The 18,447-nt window shown below is 37.0% G+C and overlaps 1 protein-coding gene across 5 annotated transcripts in view; it reads left to right on the top strand.

Moving 5' to 3' along the window:
• The window catches only part of RGS12 (regulator of G protein signaling 12), an 89,262-nt gene extending 72,980 nt beyond the window's left edge, over positions 1-16,282 (top strand). For 3 of the 5 annotated variants that reach the window (XM_005148514.4, XM_031048371.2, XM_031048372.2), the window contains 2 exons: positions 2,075-2,692; positions 13,847-16,282. In XM_005148514.4, the coding sequence (XP_005148571.1) occupies positions 2,075-2,692; positions 13,847-14,208 (980 nt within the window). In that variant the 3' untranslated portion in view covers positions 14,209-16,282. Of the gene's footprint in view, positions 1-512; positions 4,200-13,846 lie in introns of those variants that run through there. The other 2 variants (XM_031048369.2, XM_031048370.2) reach the window with 2 other exon arrangements.
• Positions 16,283-18,447: the final 2,165 nt, after the last annotated feature.

An 18,447-nucleotide genomic window follows, 5' to 3' on the forward strand; every position in this document is an offset into this window, starting at 1 on the left:
AAACATGTCATGTGTTTAATACTGTATTGTGGAAATCATAGTCGTGATGCTTACGTTTTTGTTTGATATTGTGTTTGAAATGTGAACTTTTTGAAGCTGCAGGTAAGATTTTAAGAATACCTAAATGTAGATGTAGGTGCCTAGTGGGATTTTCAACAGTGAAAGTTACCTAATGCAGCTCAAATCCAGAGGAATTACTCAGTTGCAGTTCAATATCCCATTTGATACCCTTTGCAAGCCACATAGATTAAAATTTACTGCTGAAGTTACATAGTGTGCATATCCGAAGCATGGTTATGCACAGTTATATAGTGAATGAATGTTCAGCTGTGAATAAATGTCCACTGACTAGGATTAAAACAAAAAGCTGTGGCTGAAACTTTTATTGTAGGATAGATGTTTGTTAATATAAATGTTATTACAAAACCTTAGTGCATTTTAACTTATTTTCTGTTGTTTATTATTTTGTTAACTTGTTTTCAATATTTTAATATTTTCATTTTTCTTCCTAGGGCTGAGTAAAAGTAACATAATTTGAAAACTTCAGAATTCGAGGCTTTCACATTTTATTTTGATTTTTTTGTGCAATTTGTCCAAGTTTGGAAAATGCGTATCAAATGTTGTAGAGCGTATTTAATGGAAAACTAACAAAAAAAGAGAAAAACAAAACCCAAAACCAAAAAAAAGACAACTGTTCTATGAAGTTTGCTATTTCAGAAAGGAACATTTTTGTATGACGCATATTAGAAATGTTGCATGTTTTAATATGCATACTGCCATTTTTGCAAAACTTTGGCAATAAGAAGCATTTTGAAGCTTCCATCTTGGCTACGTTCAGGTTTTATGGCATTTGACAAAGCATGTTAAAACGTCATTTTTATGAATACATTGCAAAGCCTGACAAATATGAATAGAGGATAGGAATAAGGTCATACAAGTGCAAGCGTATGACTTCATATTGTGCTAAGTTAAAACTGATACTAATAGTCTGTGCTTTATTTTGTAATGGCTTCGGCTTCAAACAGTATTTATAAGCTTGGTTGAAGCTATTGATTTTAATGCATCTGTTGGAGATGGCCTTTTAAGCATCTTTAATATTCTGTAGTTTCGATGCTCTCTTGAAAAATTAGGACATGCAGAGACCCTGTATTAAGAATTACATATTTTTATATTTATATGTTTTGCAACAAAGAGTTTGTTAATTGTTGTGATGCTTCTTTCTTAAGGAGTGGTATAATTCCTGGCTTATGATTGATAAGTTTCTTGTTGCCAAGTTTTGAGACTTTCTAGAACAGTGGTGATTTACTATGGGTATTATTTATATATAGAAACATATTAAACCATGGGACATCATTAAGGACATGATCAGAAAATTCCTTGTAATTGTGTTAAAAATTCTATTAAAAAGCTGCCCCATTGCTTTTAGTAATGGCTTCTGTAATGGTTATTGACTACCTATATGCTACTGATTCATTGCAACACAAAATGAAATGGGGGTACTTAAATCATCATCTGATCATGTCCTGTGATGATAACATCCTGCATCAAATCTACACCGTGAATTGAATTTAAACTGTGATACATACTATTAAACTGAGAGAAAGTCAATATAACTAGGAAGTTTACAACATTCTGGATCATTGAACTTTCAAATGGCATGGCTATTTTTGAGTTAAGATGGGATAACAACAATCCAGAATATAAAAATGTGCACCCATTGTCAGTGAGACCAGAGCTGCCTTTTGTATTAAGAATTAAAAAATCCTCTGTGTGTGTGCGTGTGTGTGCAGATTTATTAACTGAGTAAAATAGAAGATGTGTTCAAGGCTCAGTGAATTGCAGCTGTTTTAAACTGCAAACCTCTTACAATAGCAATCCTGATGGTCTTAATTATAGTGATGCTAGCGAACATTGCTGCAATTGAAAAAGTTCCTAATTAACATGGGATCTTATTTCAAGGCAGCATTGAAAGAATTGAAGATCTTCATGGAAAATAAATGTGCTGAAAATTTGTGTTTTAATGACATTGCACTTTCTGACAAAAACTTGTCAATTTTGGGTTTTTCCCCAATAGAATTTTTTGAACTCATATCCAAAGCTCAAAGTAACAGAGCAGATGACCAACGTGGACTGCTAAGGAAAGAAGATCTTATTCTTCCTGACTTCCTTCGTTTACCGCCCACTGGACCAGAACCATCCTCATCTACTCCCATAGGCCCTAGAGGCCTCAACAGGCGAGTTTCAAAAAATGATGGCAAGGATGGGTGTACATCACCAAGTGGAAAACAGGAGTCCGTACAAAACTTTAATGAAAATTCAGTTAAGAAAAAGGGTTACTCAGAAAATAAACATAAATCTGCTTTGACAGCACTCCACAGTCAGAAGACTTTCAGTGTTCCTTTTAATACTGCATTGTCTCCAATTCCGCATGCACAGGAAAACAATGCAGCAATATGGAAAAGGCAGTCAAGAGAGTTACAAGCTGAAGGCATACAGATGGTAGATGATGAGAATGTGGCAGACTTGACTCTTGTGGCTGAAGGAGATATTAGTAGCCCTAACAGCACTTTGCTACCACCGCCACCACCAACACCACCGTCAGACATCAGTAAACTCACAGAAGCCAACTACCCACCCCCAACTCCTTTTGCAGGTAATCAGGAAAAGTCTGGATATCAAAGATCCAATTCAGGTATTTCTAGATTTTAATAGTCTTTTCTTTTCTGTAAAACTACTTTTCCTTGGCACTCTTAATCAGTATTTGGCACCCGTTAAAACAAGAAGGGAAATTCTCTCTGCACCTTAATTTTTTTACAAAAAGAAAAAAAGGAAAAAAAAGAAAAATATTTTCATTGCCTTAGTCTGTGCTAACTGTAATATTTCTGGTTGCCTTTAACTAAGTATGTTTGTTTGGATTTGGCATGTGGCCAGAAATGGACACATGCAGGCAAACCTTTCAAATACATCCATACACTATCAATATCTCCTTCTTTACCCTCGGAGCACAAAACAGGAGATCAGTGCTTTGAGCTCTATCGCAACTGTTGCATTCCAGATTTTCTGATCCATTGGTCATAATGAGATACATGATTGGGGTTTGGAAGTTTAAGTGCTTTAGCAGGAACCCTAATTATGTGTTGAAAATTGCAGTACTGTTTATGATTGAAATTGGAAATGGATAAACCTTAATTTAAAAAATAGCTCTCTAATAAATAAGGTATTTGTGACTAAAAATAAAAACGTTGCAGGATTTTTTTAACCCATCCTTTTCTACACAGAGAAATTGCTTCTATCACACTTTCTCCCAGAATATTCACATATGAAACAGCTCTTTCTATTAGATAATTTTAAAGAAAATGTGTAACATTTTTTAGGATGTAAGTTTCATGGTCTAGCAATATCACAGAGCAATATTAGCCCGAGGCTGAAGTATGGAATTCCTTTATAAACACGGACTCTAATAATAATTGCTGTTGCCAGAAACAAGAGTTTGAAGACAATGGGTGTTATGACATTGACATTTTACAGTCACTGTACTGTACATTTTAATGTAAAATATAAGAAGAGGTATCTATGTGCTATACATTTATTTTTGATGTTTCACAAACATATGGTGCCATAATTTGTATGATCACATTTCTTTGTGATGTGGGAATATACATTTTAATTATTTATCTTTTTACACAGAGTATTTGATACTGTTCTTTATCTGTATGGTTGATGATTTGTAAATACTTCTTTGGTTGTTGGATGCTTATAAATGGCAATGCAAATTATTAGTAGTATTTGAGAAATGTTCTATAAGCGCTACCACTTAATTTCTGAGGCTGAGTATTGAACAGACTTGTAACCAGTGCCTATGAATAACAAAACCACAAAATGTATTTCAGACATATTGATGTGTAAATGCATAGATTTGTGTTGGTATCTTTCTAATAATATGACAAGTGTACAACATAGGTATAAATTTGCATATTTTTCAGTGAGAACTGTTAAAAAAACCATTTGCACTTAAAAAAAACTTCATGAATTTGCAGTATTTTAATGCATGCCATACATTTCTGTGTAACCACTGAACTGTAGCTTTCCCTTTTCCCACTTTCTACTTTTTACTTTGTAGAAATCTTTGTGTAGCTTTCACATGTATTTTGTATCTTTGTTCTCTCAGGAGTAATAAATTCTAGACCTAGTTACACAAACTGGTTTTAAGCTCTGATTTTCTTCCTTATTTAAAAACAGTCCTTTCAGTCTTGGATGAAGAATTCTGATTGAAATTATCTTCTAATAACAAAGAGATTAATAGATATGAACTAGTAATTACTGTGAGACAAAGTTGACAAACATTGTGTTTATTAATGACTTAGATATCAAAGGGCAAATGCTGTCTTGAGATGCTGATGGGTCACATGTGAAATCCATGGCATTGACGAGGCAGATAAGACAGGGGATTTCTTTCTAACGGGTCATAACAGGAACTCCTGAAAGGAGAATCTCTTCTGTCTTTGGGTTCTTGGGCTAAACTTTACATTCATTACTTTCCTTCTTATTTTAATCTAAAGCAATTCTTCCCTCATCTTTGAGAAATGAGCTGGTGATCTCTGTTCATTTGATGTGAAGTAACCAATATAACAGCCTCTCTGGTAATCTTGGGTAAGAAATTAAGGGTTGGATGGGTGCTGGAGACTGCATTACCCTTTCCGTTCTCAGAAATGGGTCCTACATAACAGTACTGTGAAGCCATATCAAAGAACTAAAATGAAAGCATTACAGAGGCTTGTCATGCTGTTACCTAGGTCTCATTGTGCTCTGGGGGCTAAAACTAGTTTTTCCAAAAGTCACTGTGTTCTCACATGGTCATGGACCATCATGAAAGAAAATGAAGCAGTTGAAAGACCTGTAGCAGTTCCCTTTCAAATTATTCAGACTTTTCCATGGCAGATAACTAATACCCTGCATACTTTCATGTTTTTACAGTTACTAATTTTTATGTATTCCAACTGGTCTTCTCTGCTTTCACTGGTGATTGTGTTTTATTTCTCTGTCATAATCACCTATGAAAGACCTTTAAGTAATCAAACAAAATGATTTTTCAGAACTAAAACCCTTAAATCTTTGGGTTTTTTCTTTTTTATGTTTTTTTTTGTGGAATAACAGAAGTCTAAAATAACAATGTAAATCACCTTCCTGTTTTGCTACAACCTTATTGCATACAGTAACTATTCTACATTCCTCTCACAATACACTATTTTATGGGGACTTTATTCTACAAAAGACCAGTGATTTATGGAAAAAGTGTGGGCTGAAGCAAAACTTTTCTTTTTCCACGATTTCATGGAGTTTGCATGGAAAAACTATTCAGAGATGTGCAATAATTATAATAAAGACTGCTGGCAGCAATCTCCAGTCAAGAATCAATATTTCAAAGGACTAAATCATTAATACTGGTTGCTTTTTTAAGTGCTTTAATGGTTGTCCATTCATAATCTCCTATCAATGGTTTCTTGAATTGAAAGGTTTGGATAAAAACATTAATGACTGTATAATTTGAAGTGGTCTATGGTCTTGGTTTCAAATTGGTATAGAAGCAAATGACATGTAGGCTTTCACTATGCATGAGGCTTTTATACATTGGGTTTATATATGCTGGGAAAAGGGGTGGGGGAGTGATGTAGCTGCAGGGGACAATTTGCTAACCACAATTTGGTGTAGCAAAGCCAGGCCAATAGCCATCCTTGTAATGGGTGATTCTTGAGGTTTTTGTTTTTTCATTTAAAGGTCTAGAAAGCAAAATACGAATAATGGAAACCAGCAAAATGAGGTTTGCATCGCTCAGAGCTATTGAGAACAGTTTTTCAAACATGGATCATAACTTTCTTAAGTCAAATGTGTTTATGGTGTAGTAATAGTTGGTCATGAACTAAATATTAAATCAGCTTGCAACACAAGAATCATTACCGATTCTGGTTGTGTTTCTCATCAACAGAAAATGTCTTTATTTTAAGCCTGCTAGTTCTGGCAAACTTCCCACTTTAAAAAATCAGGGGTTTCTGGAATCTAAAGACTAATTCTGAAACGCACTTTCTTCATGTCTCTACAGATAATGCTGCTGGTACCCATCTGTGAAAGAAATAACCTAATTATTTTGTGGTGTAATTTGCCTGAAGTGATGGATTCCTTTTTGAAAGTGTTAAAATATTGATTTAATCTCTGGGTTTATGCTTTTTTTTTAATTGCACGGTACAGTCTAGGTAATTTGAATGTTGTCCAGTTTTTCTTAGGGGGTTAGGTAGGTTCATTACCCAAGTGTAAATTAGCTGTGAGGGGGAGAGGCAGTCTTTCAAACCTTTACTCCAATCAAGAGCTGTGAATATCAAGCCAGGGGCTTTGCACCAAGTTATTTATTCAGTGATATTCTACTGGGGCCTGTGAGTTGTTCACTGTGATTGTTACCTTTACTACAAACTAGGTGGGCATTTAGGCTTGCCAGCAATTGGAGTACCATTTCAGCCTTAGACAGGGCAATTGCAGCAATCCAGCCTGAAACACACAGACAGTAATTTGGTTCCATTAAACAGTTATTCCATTATATAAAAAAAAAATAAAGTCCCCCCACTCCCCCCTCTTTTTTTTTTTTAAAAACATTTAGGATGAGAAATGTTCTTAAAATGAAAGTACAATGACAGTCCATGGAGTTATTGTGTGCCAAGTAATGTATTTTTTTGAGTAGATGTATAGACCAGATACAGCAATTCAGTCAAAGAGTTTATTCAAATCTCTTTTCTAATAGGTTTATAATGGTATTGGTTAAATAGAGAGCCAGCTAGGGAAAATAAAAGCCTGGTGAAACCTCTGGAATTATACTTCAATAGTATGGCTGTGGAAGATAAAGGGTGAATTTAGACTACTTAAAGTTACATAACTTTTTCTGAAGCCACCAATTTGTTTCTGAAATAGAAGTACAATTGTATCCTCAAAATAAACTTGCTTCCTTTCTTATTGGAAAGAATCCTTTCAGAAATGGGATAGTTAGTACCAGTGCTAGGGTGGTTTTGCTTTGAGAGAGAAATTGTGCAGAAATAAAAGGCAGGGTGGACTCCCAGAGCCTGGGGCTGCCTATTGTTACCAAAGACAAGAAAATCATTTCCCAACTGCTCTTTTCCATTATTCAGGGAGAGGATGCAGTACGCTACAGGCGAGGAATAGAGAGCACATAATATCAGTTGTATTTCTGTGACTTCCACTTTTTAGCTGCCATACTTTTCATTTATCAGGGTAATGAATTCCAAATACAATAAACTATGTTATAGTTAAGGAGATTAAAAATAATCATGTGTAGATATTAAAAAAAACAAAACAGACATAAAACATATTTTAGAGACAGTGCTGTGGTGTTTCCAATATAAATCAAGATAACAACAGAAAGGAAAACACAACTGAAATGTTAAGAAAAAGAAGGGATTATGACTTAAAAGACGTAAAAATAATACAAATTATTGTTTTTTAACAAGGCTGTTGTCCTGCACTTCATTACATCCTTACTGGCGCTGTGTAATTTTATGGAAGATAATTGGATTCTAGATCAATATAGAGAAGTCCTCGTGGGGATTCAGTAATGCTGAGGCTGGAATCTGTTAATCCTCTTTTAATCAGAGCATGGTTAAATGGGAAAATTACATGTAGGACATGATGGAGATCAACAATAAACAAAGGAGAAGGAGAGTTATGTGAAGAGTAGACAGCTGGGAAGCAAGGAAGGCCTTGAGGGATGATTATTTGAAGTGTAAGGTGCCTTCAGTCAGTCAGATATGTGTTGTAGAAAGAATAACAACTATTATCACCAACTAGATAAAATGTTAGAAAAATTACAGCTGCTCTTTGAACCAAATGCATATGGGCTAAAACCAGATCTATGCGAACACATGACTTGCATTTGGATGATGAAATTAACTTAGTTAAATTGTTGGTTGAAATGTAACCGATAGCCCTGCTAAACCGCATTTTCAAATTTCTCAATTGAAAAATAGCATAACGAAAGGCAGATTAAATTAAAACTGATTCGAGTAATCCAATCCTCTATTTCCCAACATACTGCTCTCTGGGATAATTAAACCTGTTGTTACCAACTACTGATGGAAAAACAAAATGAATGTTAACAAGAGCTGCTGGAAGATCACACTGAGGGCTGAATACTTGTAGACTTGCAGAGATGTCACGTCAGTGCTTGGAAAGCAGTCTAAAAATTGTTTCAATTTTAGCAGTGGGGAAACAAAGTTTAAGCAAATTGCCTGGTGTTCTTGAGGGTGTGCGTGTGCGTCCGGATCAGAATTCAGGCCTTTGCATTTTATCTATTCTCAGACTGTTCCTGGTTTTCAATGAGGTTGTGTGCAGCTCCCTTCAGCAGCTGTTGCAGTGTATAGGAAAGGTCACTGCCCTCAGCAAACACAGTTTGCAGCATTTCTGATTTTGACTATACAAGCCACTGGTGAGCAGCAGTAGTCCTACCAGCTTCCTCTCCTATGTAATATTCAGAATTTGTCTTTCTGAATAACATTTTGTGCTGTGTTCTTACGAATGCTTTTGAGATGAGTGCGATGAGAGAATTTCTACCCACCCTGTCTTTCTAAAGTTAATGCTGCAAATGTATTCCAGAAATTTCCAGGACAAAAGTAAACAGGCTGGTAATGCTGAGTGTTGCTGCTTTGTAGAATAATTTGTGTCCTAGCTTGATGTCTTCACTGTCACTGAGTCAGATTTCAAGGCACAGAGCATATGCTGCAGTTGATGTTTCATCATGCAAGTGAAATACAGCTTATAAAGTAAAATTTCCTTTGAAAAGATTTAGCATAAACTGTAGGTAGGAATCTTTAATTCAATCCTGTTTCTCCTCAGTGTTGTATCAGTTGAGAGATAAAAGGAAGAAAACTATTAAAAGAAATTTAACCTGCAGAATTCGAAATCTGAAATGTAAAGCATCATTTTCCCTTCGGAAGCATAAATCAGTTTACAAACTTGCAGATTAACAGTATTAACAGTATATCAGCCAGTGTGGAACTCATCCACCACTTTAAAGGATCCACATCTGAGAAGGTTTAGATTTTGCAGTACCGTTTCCCAATAGTTTAGGAGAGGAAGGGAGAAGTGTCTTTTCCAGAGTGAAACTGCCAGAGTAGATGTATCTTAAGCAAAAAAAAATATTTGTACTGAAGTATTTCCAGGATATTGAACACCCACTGCAGAAGTGACCGTAGCAAAGCTCTGTTTTAAGTCTCATGTGAACAAATGGTCTCTCAGGCAGCATATTATCATCTTAGAATATGTTGTATGGAATCAGAGATGAGAACTGTCTGCCCAGTATCCCGCATTACGGTATGCACCGGAGTCTTAATTTTGACACCAAAAATGACTGGTTATATTTGGGGGTGTAAATAAATTTTAGGAACTGATGAAAACTTTGGTGATTTCTTTCACAAGAATTTTAAGTAATATGAAATAATGGAATCATAGGATCATAGAATAGTTTGGGTTGGAGGGAACCTTAAAGATCATGTCTTTCCAACACCACTGCCACAGGCAGGTACACCTTTCACTAAACAAGGCTTGTCTAAGTCCTGTCCAACCTGGCCTTGAACACTGCCAGGGGTACTTCAGATTCCTACCTGCTGTAAGTCAGCACAAAAAGATTTAACTTTTGCTCATTCTTTTTAACTGAACCTTTCTGACATAGGAAATTGAATGCCTGGGTTCAGTGGTATAGAAGTCAGCAGGGCATTCTTGTTATCTTTCAGTAGAACTGAGCACCACCTAAACAGTAAATGGTTTTGACCAGAAAAGTAGGATTTTAGCAAAGGTAGAATGCTCAGTGAAGCGCTGAATCTATATGGAAGAGGTATCTGTCCATATGATATTGTGTTTGGGAAATGATACAATAAAATTTAACATTTTGTCATATATGAAATCCACTGACTACGGCCTTTGAAATATAGAGCTCCCCTCTTACAGGGATAGTTAAAAAGCATCTACTTGCTTTGATTAAAAAAATGGTAAATATGGTGAATGGAGCTATATTGGGTATTGATGATTTAAATCTACAGGTGCCAAGTTTCAGATCAGATTTAAACTATGCATTAAGAAGTTAGTTATAACTAAGATTTGGCACATTGAAAATTAATCAATTAGATCCAGTATCTATTACAGTACAGAAACATTAACATTGCAAGATATGGTGGGTGGACCTTTAAATCCCAAACATCTGCATTAGAGTTATGTTTATTTGATCCTGTCATCAAAATTTGACAGTTACTGCTCCTCCTGAAATTTTCAGGTGACTTTGTCTTTACCTGGAATATGGCCAAATGCTCCCTTGGTCCTAAATAGGCAATGTCTTCTGATCTCATGCTCAGATCTTACTTAGAGCTTGAGGAATATTTTATACCAAAGCAGAAAAAACCTCTTTGTCTTCCTCTGTGAAGACACTTTTGCATAACTATAATGTTAAATTCAACAACCTTTAAAATAATATATAAAAGCAAAATATCAGAAAAAGAGAAATATTGGTAAAGCAAGTCAGGAGATGAGCCAAAACTGTGCCTGATCATTAACATTATGAAAGATGCAGACCAGTGTACTCAGCTTCCTAAGCTATCATTTAGCCACTCCGGTTTAAAGACAGAAGACGAGATGCATCATCCCTTCTTTAAACCAGCTGGAACATATTAATGGAATCAGATGCACAGGAAAATTCCCTTAGAGCTCTGTGGAATGCTGAGCAGGGGAGATGAAGGTTACCAATAGGCATGATGATGCTATTCCAGTCTGAAAGTTAATCTGGGCAACTAGTGCTCTTAGCACTGGTTTCCTTTCCCTTCTGGAGTTAGGTAGGACATTTAACAGATTAGATTTGGGAAAATGTAGTTTCTGACATGATTTGTGCAAGGCAAAGCAATCCACAGAGATATCTGTGGAGGTTTTCATCACTTCAGTGCATAAATATGTGAAGGGAAATTTTATCAGTGCAAGCTCAGCATGTTAGACGGTGCGCTGTGTAGCTGAGTTTATTCAAGTGTTACTCAAAAAGAGAATATGAGAAAGAAACCAGTGCAGAAGTGTAACCAGCATTTAAGCCTCATAAAGCTGCACTGAGTACATGCAAACCTTGAGCCTATTTTAAATCTTGTGGGATACATTTATACACAAGTTATTTGGGGTAATCTCTACTATTGCTTGTGATAAACAGCCTTGCTTCATAAATGCTTTGTTTTCAAAAATGAGGGAAAAAAGGCACATTGAAGTATTTTTTCAATGTAGTGCTACTCTTAAATCATCTTCCTGTTTGGTGTAAATGAGCCAAGATCTTTTCTACTCTGCCAGGAAAGGAGAAATCATTTTCATGGTATCATCCCTTAGTAATTCCATAGTCTTTTGAACCAGAATCTTAGGTAAGACATTCTCTGTTGCTGTGTTGCCTCTAGTAGTTATTTATTAAGTTGCTTCAGAGGGATTGCTCCTGAAAACAGCATTAGTAGAAAATAAAATGGATTTATTCGACTTCAGATGGGCTTGTGCCTTGTGAAGCCTTAGAGCTGACATTGGCTTTATTTTTGCTTTGGTCTTATTAGAAAACTTGCAAGCCCAGATGCTTCATGGCATGACTCAGTGGCACCATAACTCCAAGTCTTAATGGCATTTCTTATATTTAGCTGTAGAAAGACTTAGCAGTCAAATAAAACCAGCAATACTTACACCTTCCATAGCGTTCCTTAGTAGGAGTTTCCACCTCTTTCATCTGTCATAGCCTGTTAATGCAGGCTGTATCTTTTGTCTGTGGAAAGTGTTTCAACTTAGTTCAAGTCAACAGAGCTATGAGACGTGACACCACCAGCAAAGTTGTTTCTTTACACTGCATTTAGTAGAAGGACGTGTTCTCAATACCAGCACAGTTGGATAACTCGTACTCTATCAGTGCAAACTATTTGTTGTAATTTATCATTAGTTTGGTTGTTTAGAAATCAGTATCTCTTTTAAAACAACTTGAGAGAGATTCACTGGTCTTCAAAGGGCATAGAATAGTAGATTAAAAAGATCAAGAGTATAATTCTGTACATTCATGTTAAGATAAACAATTTGGAATAGAAAAATAGCATTTTACACTTCAGCCATGCAAACAGCAGTTAAAGTTAATCCAATGTTCAGCTGCAGGAGGAAGATGTAAACATGAAGCATAATATAGCTCCATTAAATGTTAGCTGTAATTTAGTGGGTTGGAGTCGTGCTGGGCCAGCAGGGCTTTCTGCCTTCTCTCTGCTATTGCTCAGCTGATTGGTTTGGAGTTTGATCTAATTCCCATGGATGTGAAAAAAGGCAAGCATTACTGATGTGGAACATCCACATTATTAATATGGGGCTGCATTCTAACCAGAGCACTAAAATAATATTGCACTACTTAAAATTTTAACTTGTTTTCATTAGATAGAAAGCTTTAACCCTTGAGAGGACCCTGGAGTGATTTGATTGAAACAGTTTGAAATTGCTTTTTTGTCCTTTCATTTGCATTTTTTCCCCTTCTCTGCATCAAAAAGTTCTTGATTATGATGATTGCACACTGGAATTTATTTTTCTTGAAAAAAAATCTGTACACATCACTCTGTGGAACAAATGCAAGTAAAATATTTCAAAGCCAGCTACGGCATTTAACCACACAAGGGATTCGTGTGGCTAAATGTGCAAGTCAGGCACATTGGATAAGATGGTGTCTTTTAAAAGACTAGCTGATATACATGGAAAAAGGGGATTAAATGGAAGCCCTTACTCAGGTCTGCCTTTGTGCCTTGAAAACCCCTCTTTCTTCTTGGATATCGGCCTAATAAAAGCAGTTCTCTCTCCCTGAAAATTTTGCCCCCTTTTATATCATTATATAAATGTATATAGTTGAGGGGGTACCTCAGCTACAGAAATCATGTTGATAGCCTGGTGTGAATCATGGCATCGGTTCGTGCTTCAGTCTTCTTGTCGTGTTGCCTGTTGGAACAGGCAAACCAGCTTCATTTGCTTCAACAGCGCATTTGCTTTAACAAGTGTCTAGCAGTTTGCAGCATCACACCTAATGCAACACGAGCTTTTGTGGAGCTCAAAGTTTTAATGTAGGTTTAACTTGGGATCATAATGAGTTTGCATGAGTAGTTCTAAAGAATAGACTGCCCAAATCCTAACAACTGTGATTTTAGAAGCACTGTATCAAGAAAAAATCTAAAGGTTAAAAAGGTCATGCATAAATTTGGTATTTCTTTAATATTCAACATCCTTCAGCAGATCAAGTTTTTTCTTTTTGTCCTATAAATCATGGCCCATAATTTCTTGGCTGAGATTCAGGACAGTGAACTGCAACTTCAAATTATCCTTTCTTAGTCTTATGGAGAATTAATCTCTAGCCACATAAAAATAAGATCTCAGCAGGAGTCAGAGGCCAGTTCAAGTGAAGGAACATGTCTTGTTTTGCCCCGGTGGAAGCCCTATATTGTCCTTGTTCACCTTTGGGTTTGCTGGTGGGAGGGTTTTTGTTCTAGAGATGTACAAATTCTTACTAAGTTGCTATTTTTAATGCAGTTTTTTAGAAACCTCTGAAAAATGCTAAATTAAGACAGATACAAAGTAATGTTTTACATTTATCTTTGAGGTCAACTCTATTTACCTGCTTTGTACATCAGTAAGACTGCTTGATGGAGTGGAGGAATATCCCAGCTGACTATCTACCATTGGGACCTCAGAGGAGGTTGCAATATTGAAAACTGCTAAAACCAAAGGGTACATAACACTTCTGTTTTGTGTTTTTTGTTCTTGATTCTTCTGTTAGGTGCAAACCACAGAAAGAAGAAAGATTCACAGGGGACTTCAGGAAACTCTTGTGAGCAGACATCTCACAAAGCGAAGTCCAGCAGAAGCTTTAGTCCTGCTGTAAGAGACAGCCCTGGAACGGAGCTCCCTGTGAACAGAATAATAGATGTGGATGGAGTCAAACTGGAAGACACTGGCACACGCTCCTGTGATGATTCCGAAGGGAACCTCAGCTTTGAAGGTTACATCTCTGAACTGAGGTCTTGCCAAGGGAGGATGAGGACTGGAGTTTATAGGACCTCAGACCTTCCCTCTCTGATTACTGTCAAGAGTGAGAAGAATAAGAGCACTGAGAATCAGTATAAAGCTACTTTTGTTTAAATCTCTGGTTTTAATTAAGAGTTCTGGTATTTTCCTTGGCATTGGCAGCAACAGAGATATGCCTTAGAGACGTGTTTCTGCAAGTTATAAGTGGTTTTCAGTACCCAGTTGCCTTCAATGAGCCTGCCAGACCATCTCTTCTGATATGAGTCAGAACACATAGAACGAACAAATAATGTTTCTAGGAAAGTGTTGAGTTGTTTGGTTTTGTTCTCTTATGGTTCCTATATGATTTTCCTGGGGATGATTCCACTGCACAGTGCAATTAAAATTATGATTTCCACCTGTACCCTTCTTGTCTTTAATAAAGGCAAACTAACTTTAAATTCCCCTATCCAAAACTTTTATTTAAGATAATTTCACTTTAATCTTCTAATGCTTTTTTTCCTTGTCTGCAGGATTCCCTGTGTGTCCATAGGCTTTTGAAGTAAAATCAGTTACTGGTCTAAAAAGATTGGGATTACTTTCTTACTATCTTCCTCTCTGTTTCATCACATTTGGGAAGAGGTCCAGGTGGAATTCAGTCTTGTCTTACTTACTGCCTGGGTGGATATGTGCAATAAGACCATTGTTATACAAGCAGTAAGAAGCAAAAAAACCCCTGTGAATTTCCTCTGCTGGAAATAATAGCTGCTTTTGTAGCCAGCACTGGTGACATTCCCATACCAGAAATGCATATACTAATTACACAGTGGTGGGAGGGTCACCGGTTCCCTCCTCATCACTGCTCTTGGTGTCTTTGAGCTTTGGAGAAAGGTGGATTTTGACGTTGCTCTTTTGATAAGTGGTTAAGCACACCTCATTCTTGTTGTCAGTTCTAGTTTCAGTTAATCTTCTAGCCCTGGGGGAGTTTTGAGAAAGAAAAGACACTTAAGACTATTGAACATGTTGCTTTTGCTATCTGCTCTTTTCCTCCATTCCCATTTCTTCAGAAGAGGTTATGGGTCTGGACATGCAAAAGGGGACATGAAGGAATGAGAGCACTGGACCTCTGCTTAGCAATGTGAAACAGTACTGAGTGTATATATTGAGACCTTCTCGTGGTTCGCTCCTTTGAAATAATTAAAACATCCTAGATCCTAGACTGCAGATCCACACAGGCAGTAAGTTTAAAGCATCACAGTAACTATTCATTAACTTCTCTTTTTTGTTCCTCAAGCACACCAAGAATCATGAATTTCCTAAATAACTGAGGATAGCAGAGGTGGTCACTCAGTTTCTTTAACTCAAATCTGTAAGATGAGAGAAAAGTACACGAAAGTTACATGATTTTATAGCACTAAAGTAAGATTCCTAAAGCTTGAGCATTATACATCCAATATACCAGTGATGTAAATGGACCCAAGATCTATTAGTTTTAATACTTTAATTCTTTCCTACAGATACATGATTTTGCTCTTAATATTAAGGAAAATCCTTGTTAACATTAGGCTCAACTCAATGTGTGACTGAATGAGGATGTATGATGTGAAAATAACTGTTCTTCCTAAAACTTGCAAGATTAAAACTAATTTGACAGTCATGCTAGAATCAAGAGGTGTGATGATACTAGCAACTGGGCAGAACTAGGGATGAGTAAACAGACATGGAGACTGATGTAGCTGCTTAACATGCTGTAAGGGACTGCACTGTTAAAATACAGTCCTAGTATACCCCTGCACTCTGACTTCCTGTGGTGAGGATAAAGGGAGAAAGCTTCTATACGGATCCATAAGATATGTTGTTTTGTATTGTCCTATACATCATTCGTGCGGGACACAACGTAGCAAAACAGTCATTGCCCAGCAACATGAAAATATTTAAGTATCTGTGTATTTTTAAAATGCTTTTCCCAACTTTTTATTTTTTTGTGTAGTATTTTGCCCATAAAAGGGTATTTGTTTGCACAAATAAATGGCCACAATCTTTTCCTATCTTCTGGAAAATCAATAGCTTTGTTCTAATCAAGACCAACATTACGTCAGTCAAACTAAGAGTGGGCTTTTGGACCTGTGATAGATGCTCTTTGCATTTTTTGTGTGTCTTGGAGAATAAAATCCTAACATACAGATAAAAGCTTGAAATTCAAATACAATCATTGCAGTCTCTGTTAATCTCTGATGAGTCTTTGAGATGAAATGAGGTTGCTTGTCTTATATTGTGCAAATGCACTTAAAAGACTTTTAGTGAGCAATACAGAGTTCTTCAGCTGGAAAAAGGGACAGCTGAGGGGGAGATAAAATAAAGGCTGGACAACCTTGAGTGCCATGGAAAAGGTGGATAGGGACTGACTGTCACATTCTTTTCCAATACAAGAACTGGGGGCCATCAGGTGAAGCTAGTAAAAGTCAGGTTCAAATCAAAGAGCTGGATCTTCACCATCTGTTTTCTTTCCACAAGCTGTGGTGCTCAGGAAAGAAAAGCATACAAAAATGTTGGGTTTTAGTTTCTGGGTGCAGCAAACTGGATCTGACTGTTTCAAGGATTCAAAGGGAATTTGACAGAATGGGAGAGTCAAGCTGTGTGCAGGAAAATGAAGGATGTGAAAGAATGGAGTTTTCTTTAACATGGGGAAAAATCTTGGCACAATGCCTGGAAATCCTGTAAACAAAGGGACATGGGAAAAGCTGTTCCCTTCCCCACTGCACTGCCATGGCAGTTATTGGCATATTGTTTGAAAGAATAACTTCTTAACGAGGACTTATGGAGATTAATTTCCTAGACCTAGAAATAATTAATAATATTAGCTCTTCTATTCAGTATCTGGCAGAATATAATATCTAAACCTGTGGGAATCAGTTGTCACAGATCATCGAGTTAAGAAAGCTGAATGTGGACAGCCTGTCTCTGGCTGATGTTTTCCAAGATTTTACTAAGGATGCTGTCCAGTTTTAATCACTGTGTGACTTCAACATCGTAATATGATTTTAAGTTGCCTCATTATACTGTGATTGCCACTACTAATAAAATCTACTTGCAATTAAAAAACCAGCCCAATTGAAGTGCTGCTCAATAGCTTAATCCTTTAGCTCGCCAGCTAGCTCCTAAATAGAACAAGATTTTATGTGACTTTCTCTTTTACTTTTCCCAGTTTCCCCCTGTTAAAACTCTGATTGTATTGAGAATTACTGTTATGCTTCCTTAATTGCATCATGATAAATAGAAGGTCAATTCAGTCTCCCCATCCTTTTATGTGGAAGAGGAGGATCCACTGACCTGTATCAGTACTGAAACCTGAAACTGTAACAACCAGTGGTACAAAAACCCCAACCCCTACACTTAGAAAACCCTACAGCATTCTAAATCTTACTGAATGTACCGGTTGTCTTGTATTTCACTTGTCATGGTATCTGGTTTTCACATGGTAGTGGTGTCAGCTCCATGGGCTACAGAACACAAGTTGCAGTTTTGTTGTTGTTTTGGTTTTAAAGACTCTGTGAAGAACAGAAAATATGCATATAGGCCAACTTGCAATGGGACTTCCCCCTTAGTGTTACTTTAGCAGTGTGCCTTGTCAACAAACCTGTGATATTACACACATGCAAAATAAACCACTGTGCAATTTAGCTCTAGGGGACTGTGTGACAGATAACCAGTGTTTTTTGAAATCACATAAACAAGCTTTGCAAAGAGACTTTGCAAGAGATTTACTGCTCTGTGGGAATCAGCCAATACCTGGCTGTGCCATGTCCTTTCTCATGCCCCCGAAGTCTTCTGGGGGATATCTAGCATCATTCAAGGATGCTGGATCCTTCACATACAACTTCTCTGCCTGAAAGTTTTGGCCTCTCGCCTTTGCTGCTCTATGTGTCGCTTTATTGTTCCTTCTCCTCTGATGCTGGAATGCACTGCTCCCAACATAAAACTGTTAAAAGATGTGGCTCAGCCTGTAGTCTCGTTCACTGTAGCAGAGATAACCAGGACTTCCTTATTTGGATTTTTGGGAAGTAGCCTGTTTTACACCACAAAACCAGTAGTTGTTTCTCAGCGGTGGTGCTACTGCTCATCCCAGACCTCTCCAGCACAGTGAACGTTGTCATCTAAATCGGTCTCCCCTGAGGTAGTTGGTACCTGGGAGGCCTGGTGATGTGCAGTAAGGTGCTGTAGCATCTGTGATGTGAACACCCAGAGGCATCTTTTCACAGTTTCTCAAAGGTTTTGAAAAGATTCCAAGGGCTTAATTAGACAAAAGCAAAGGCCAGGGCCCAATGGCAGGTCCTTATCAAATGGTGTGAGAAGCCAAAACCATTTGTGGTCCAA

The sequence above is a fragment of the Melopsittacus undulatus genome, chromosome 7, assembly GCF_012275295.1.
Source record: "Melopsittacus undulatus isolate bMelUnd1 chromosome 7, bMelUnd1.mat.Z, whole genome shotgun sequence".
NCBI lineage: Eukaryota > Metazoa > Chordata > Aves > Psittaciformes > Psittaculidae > Melopsittacus > Melopsittacus undulatus.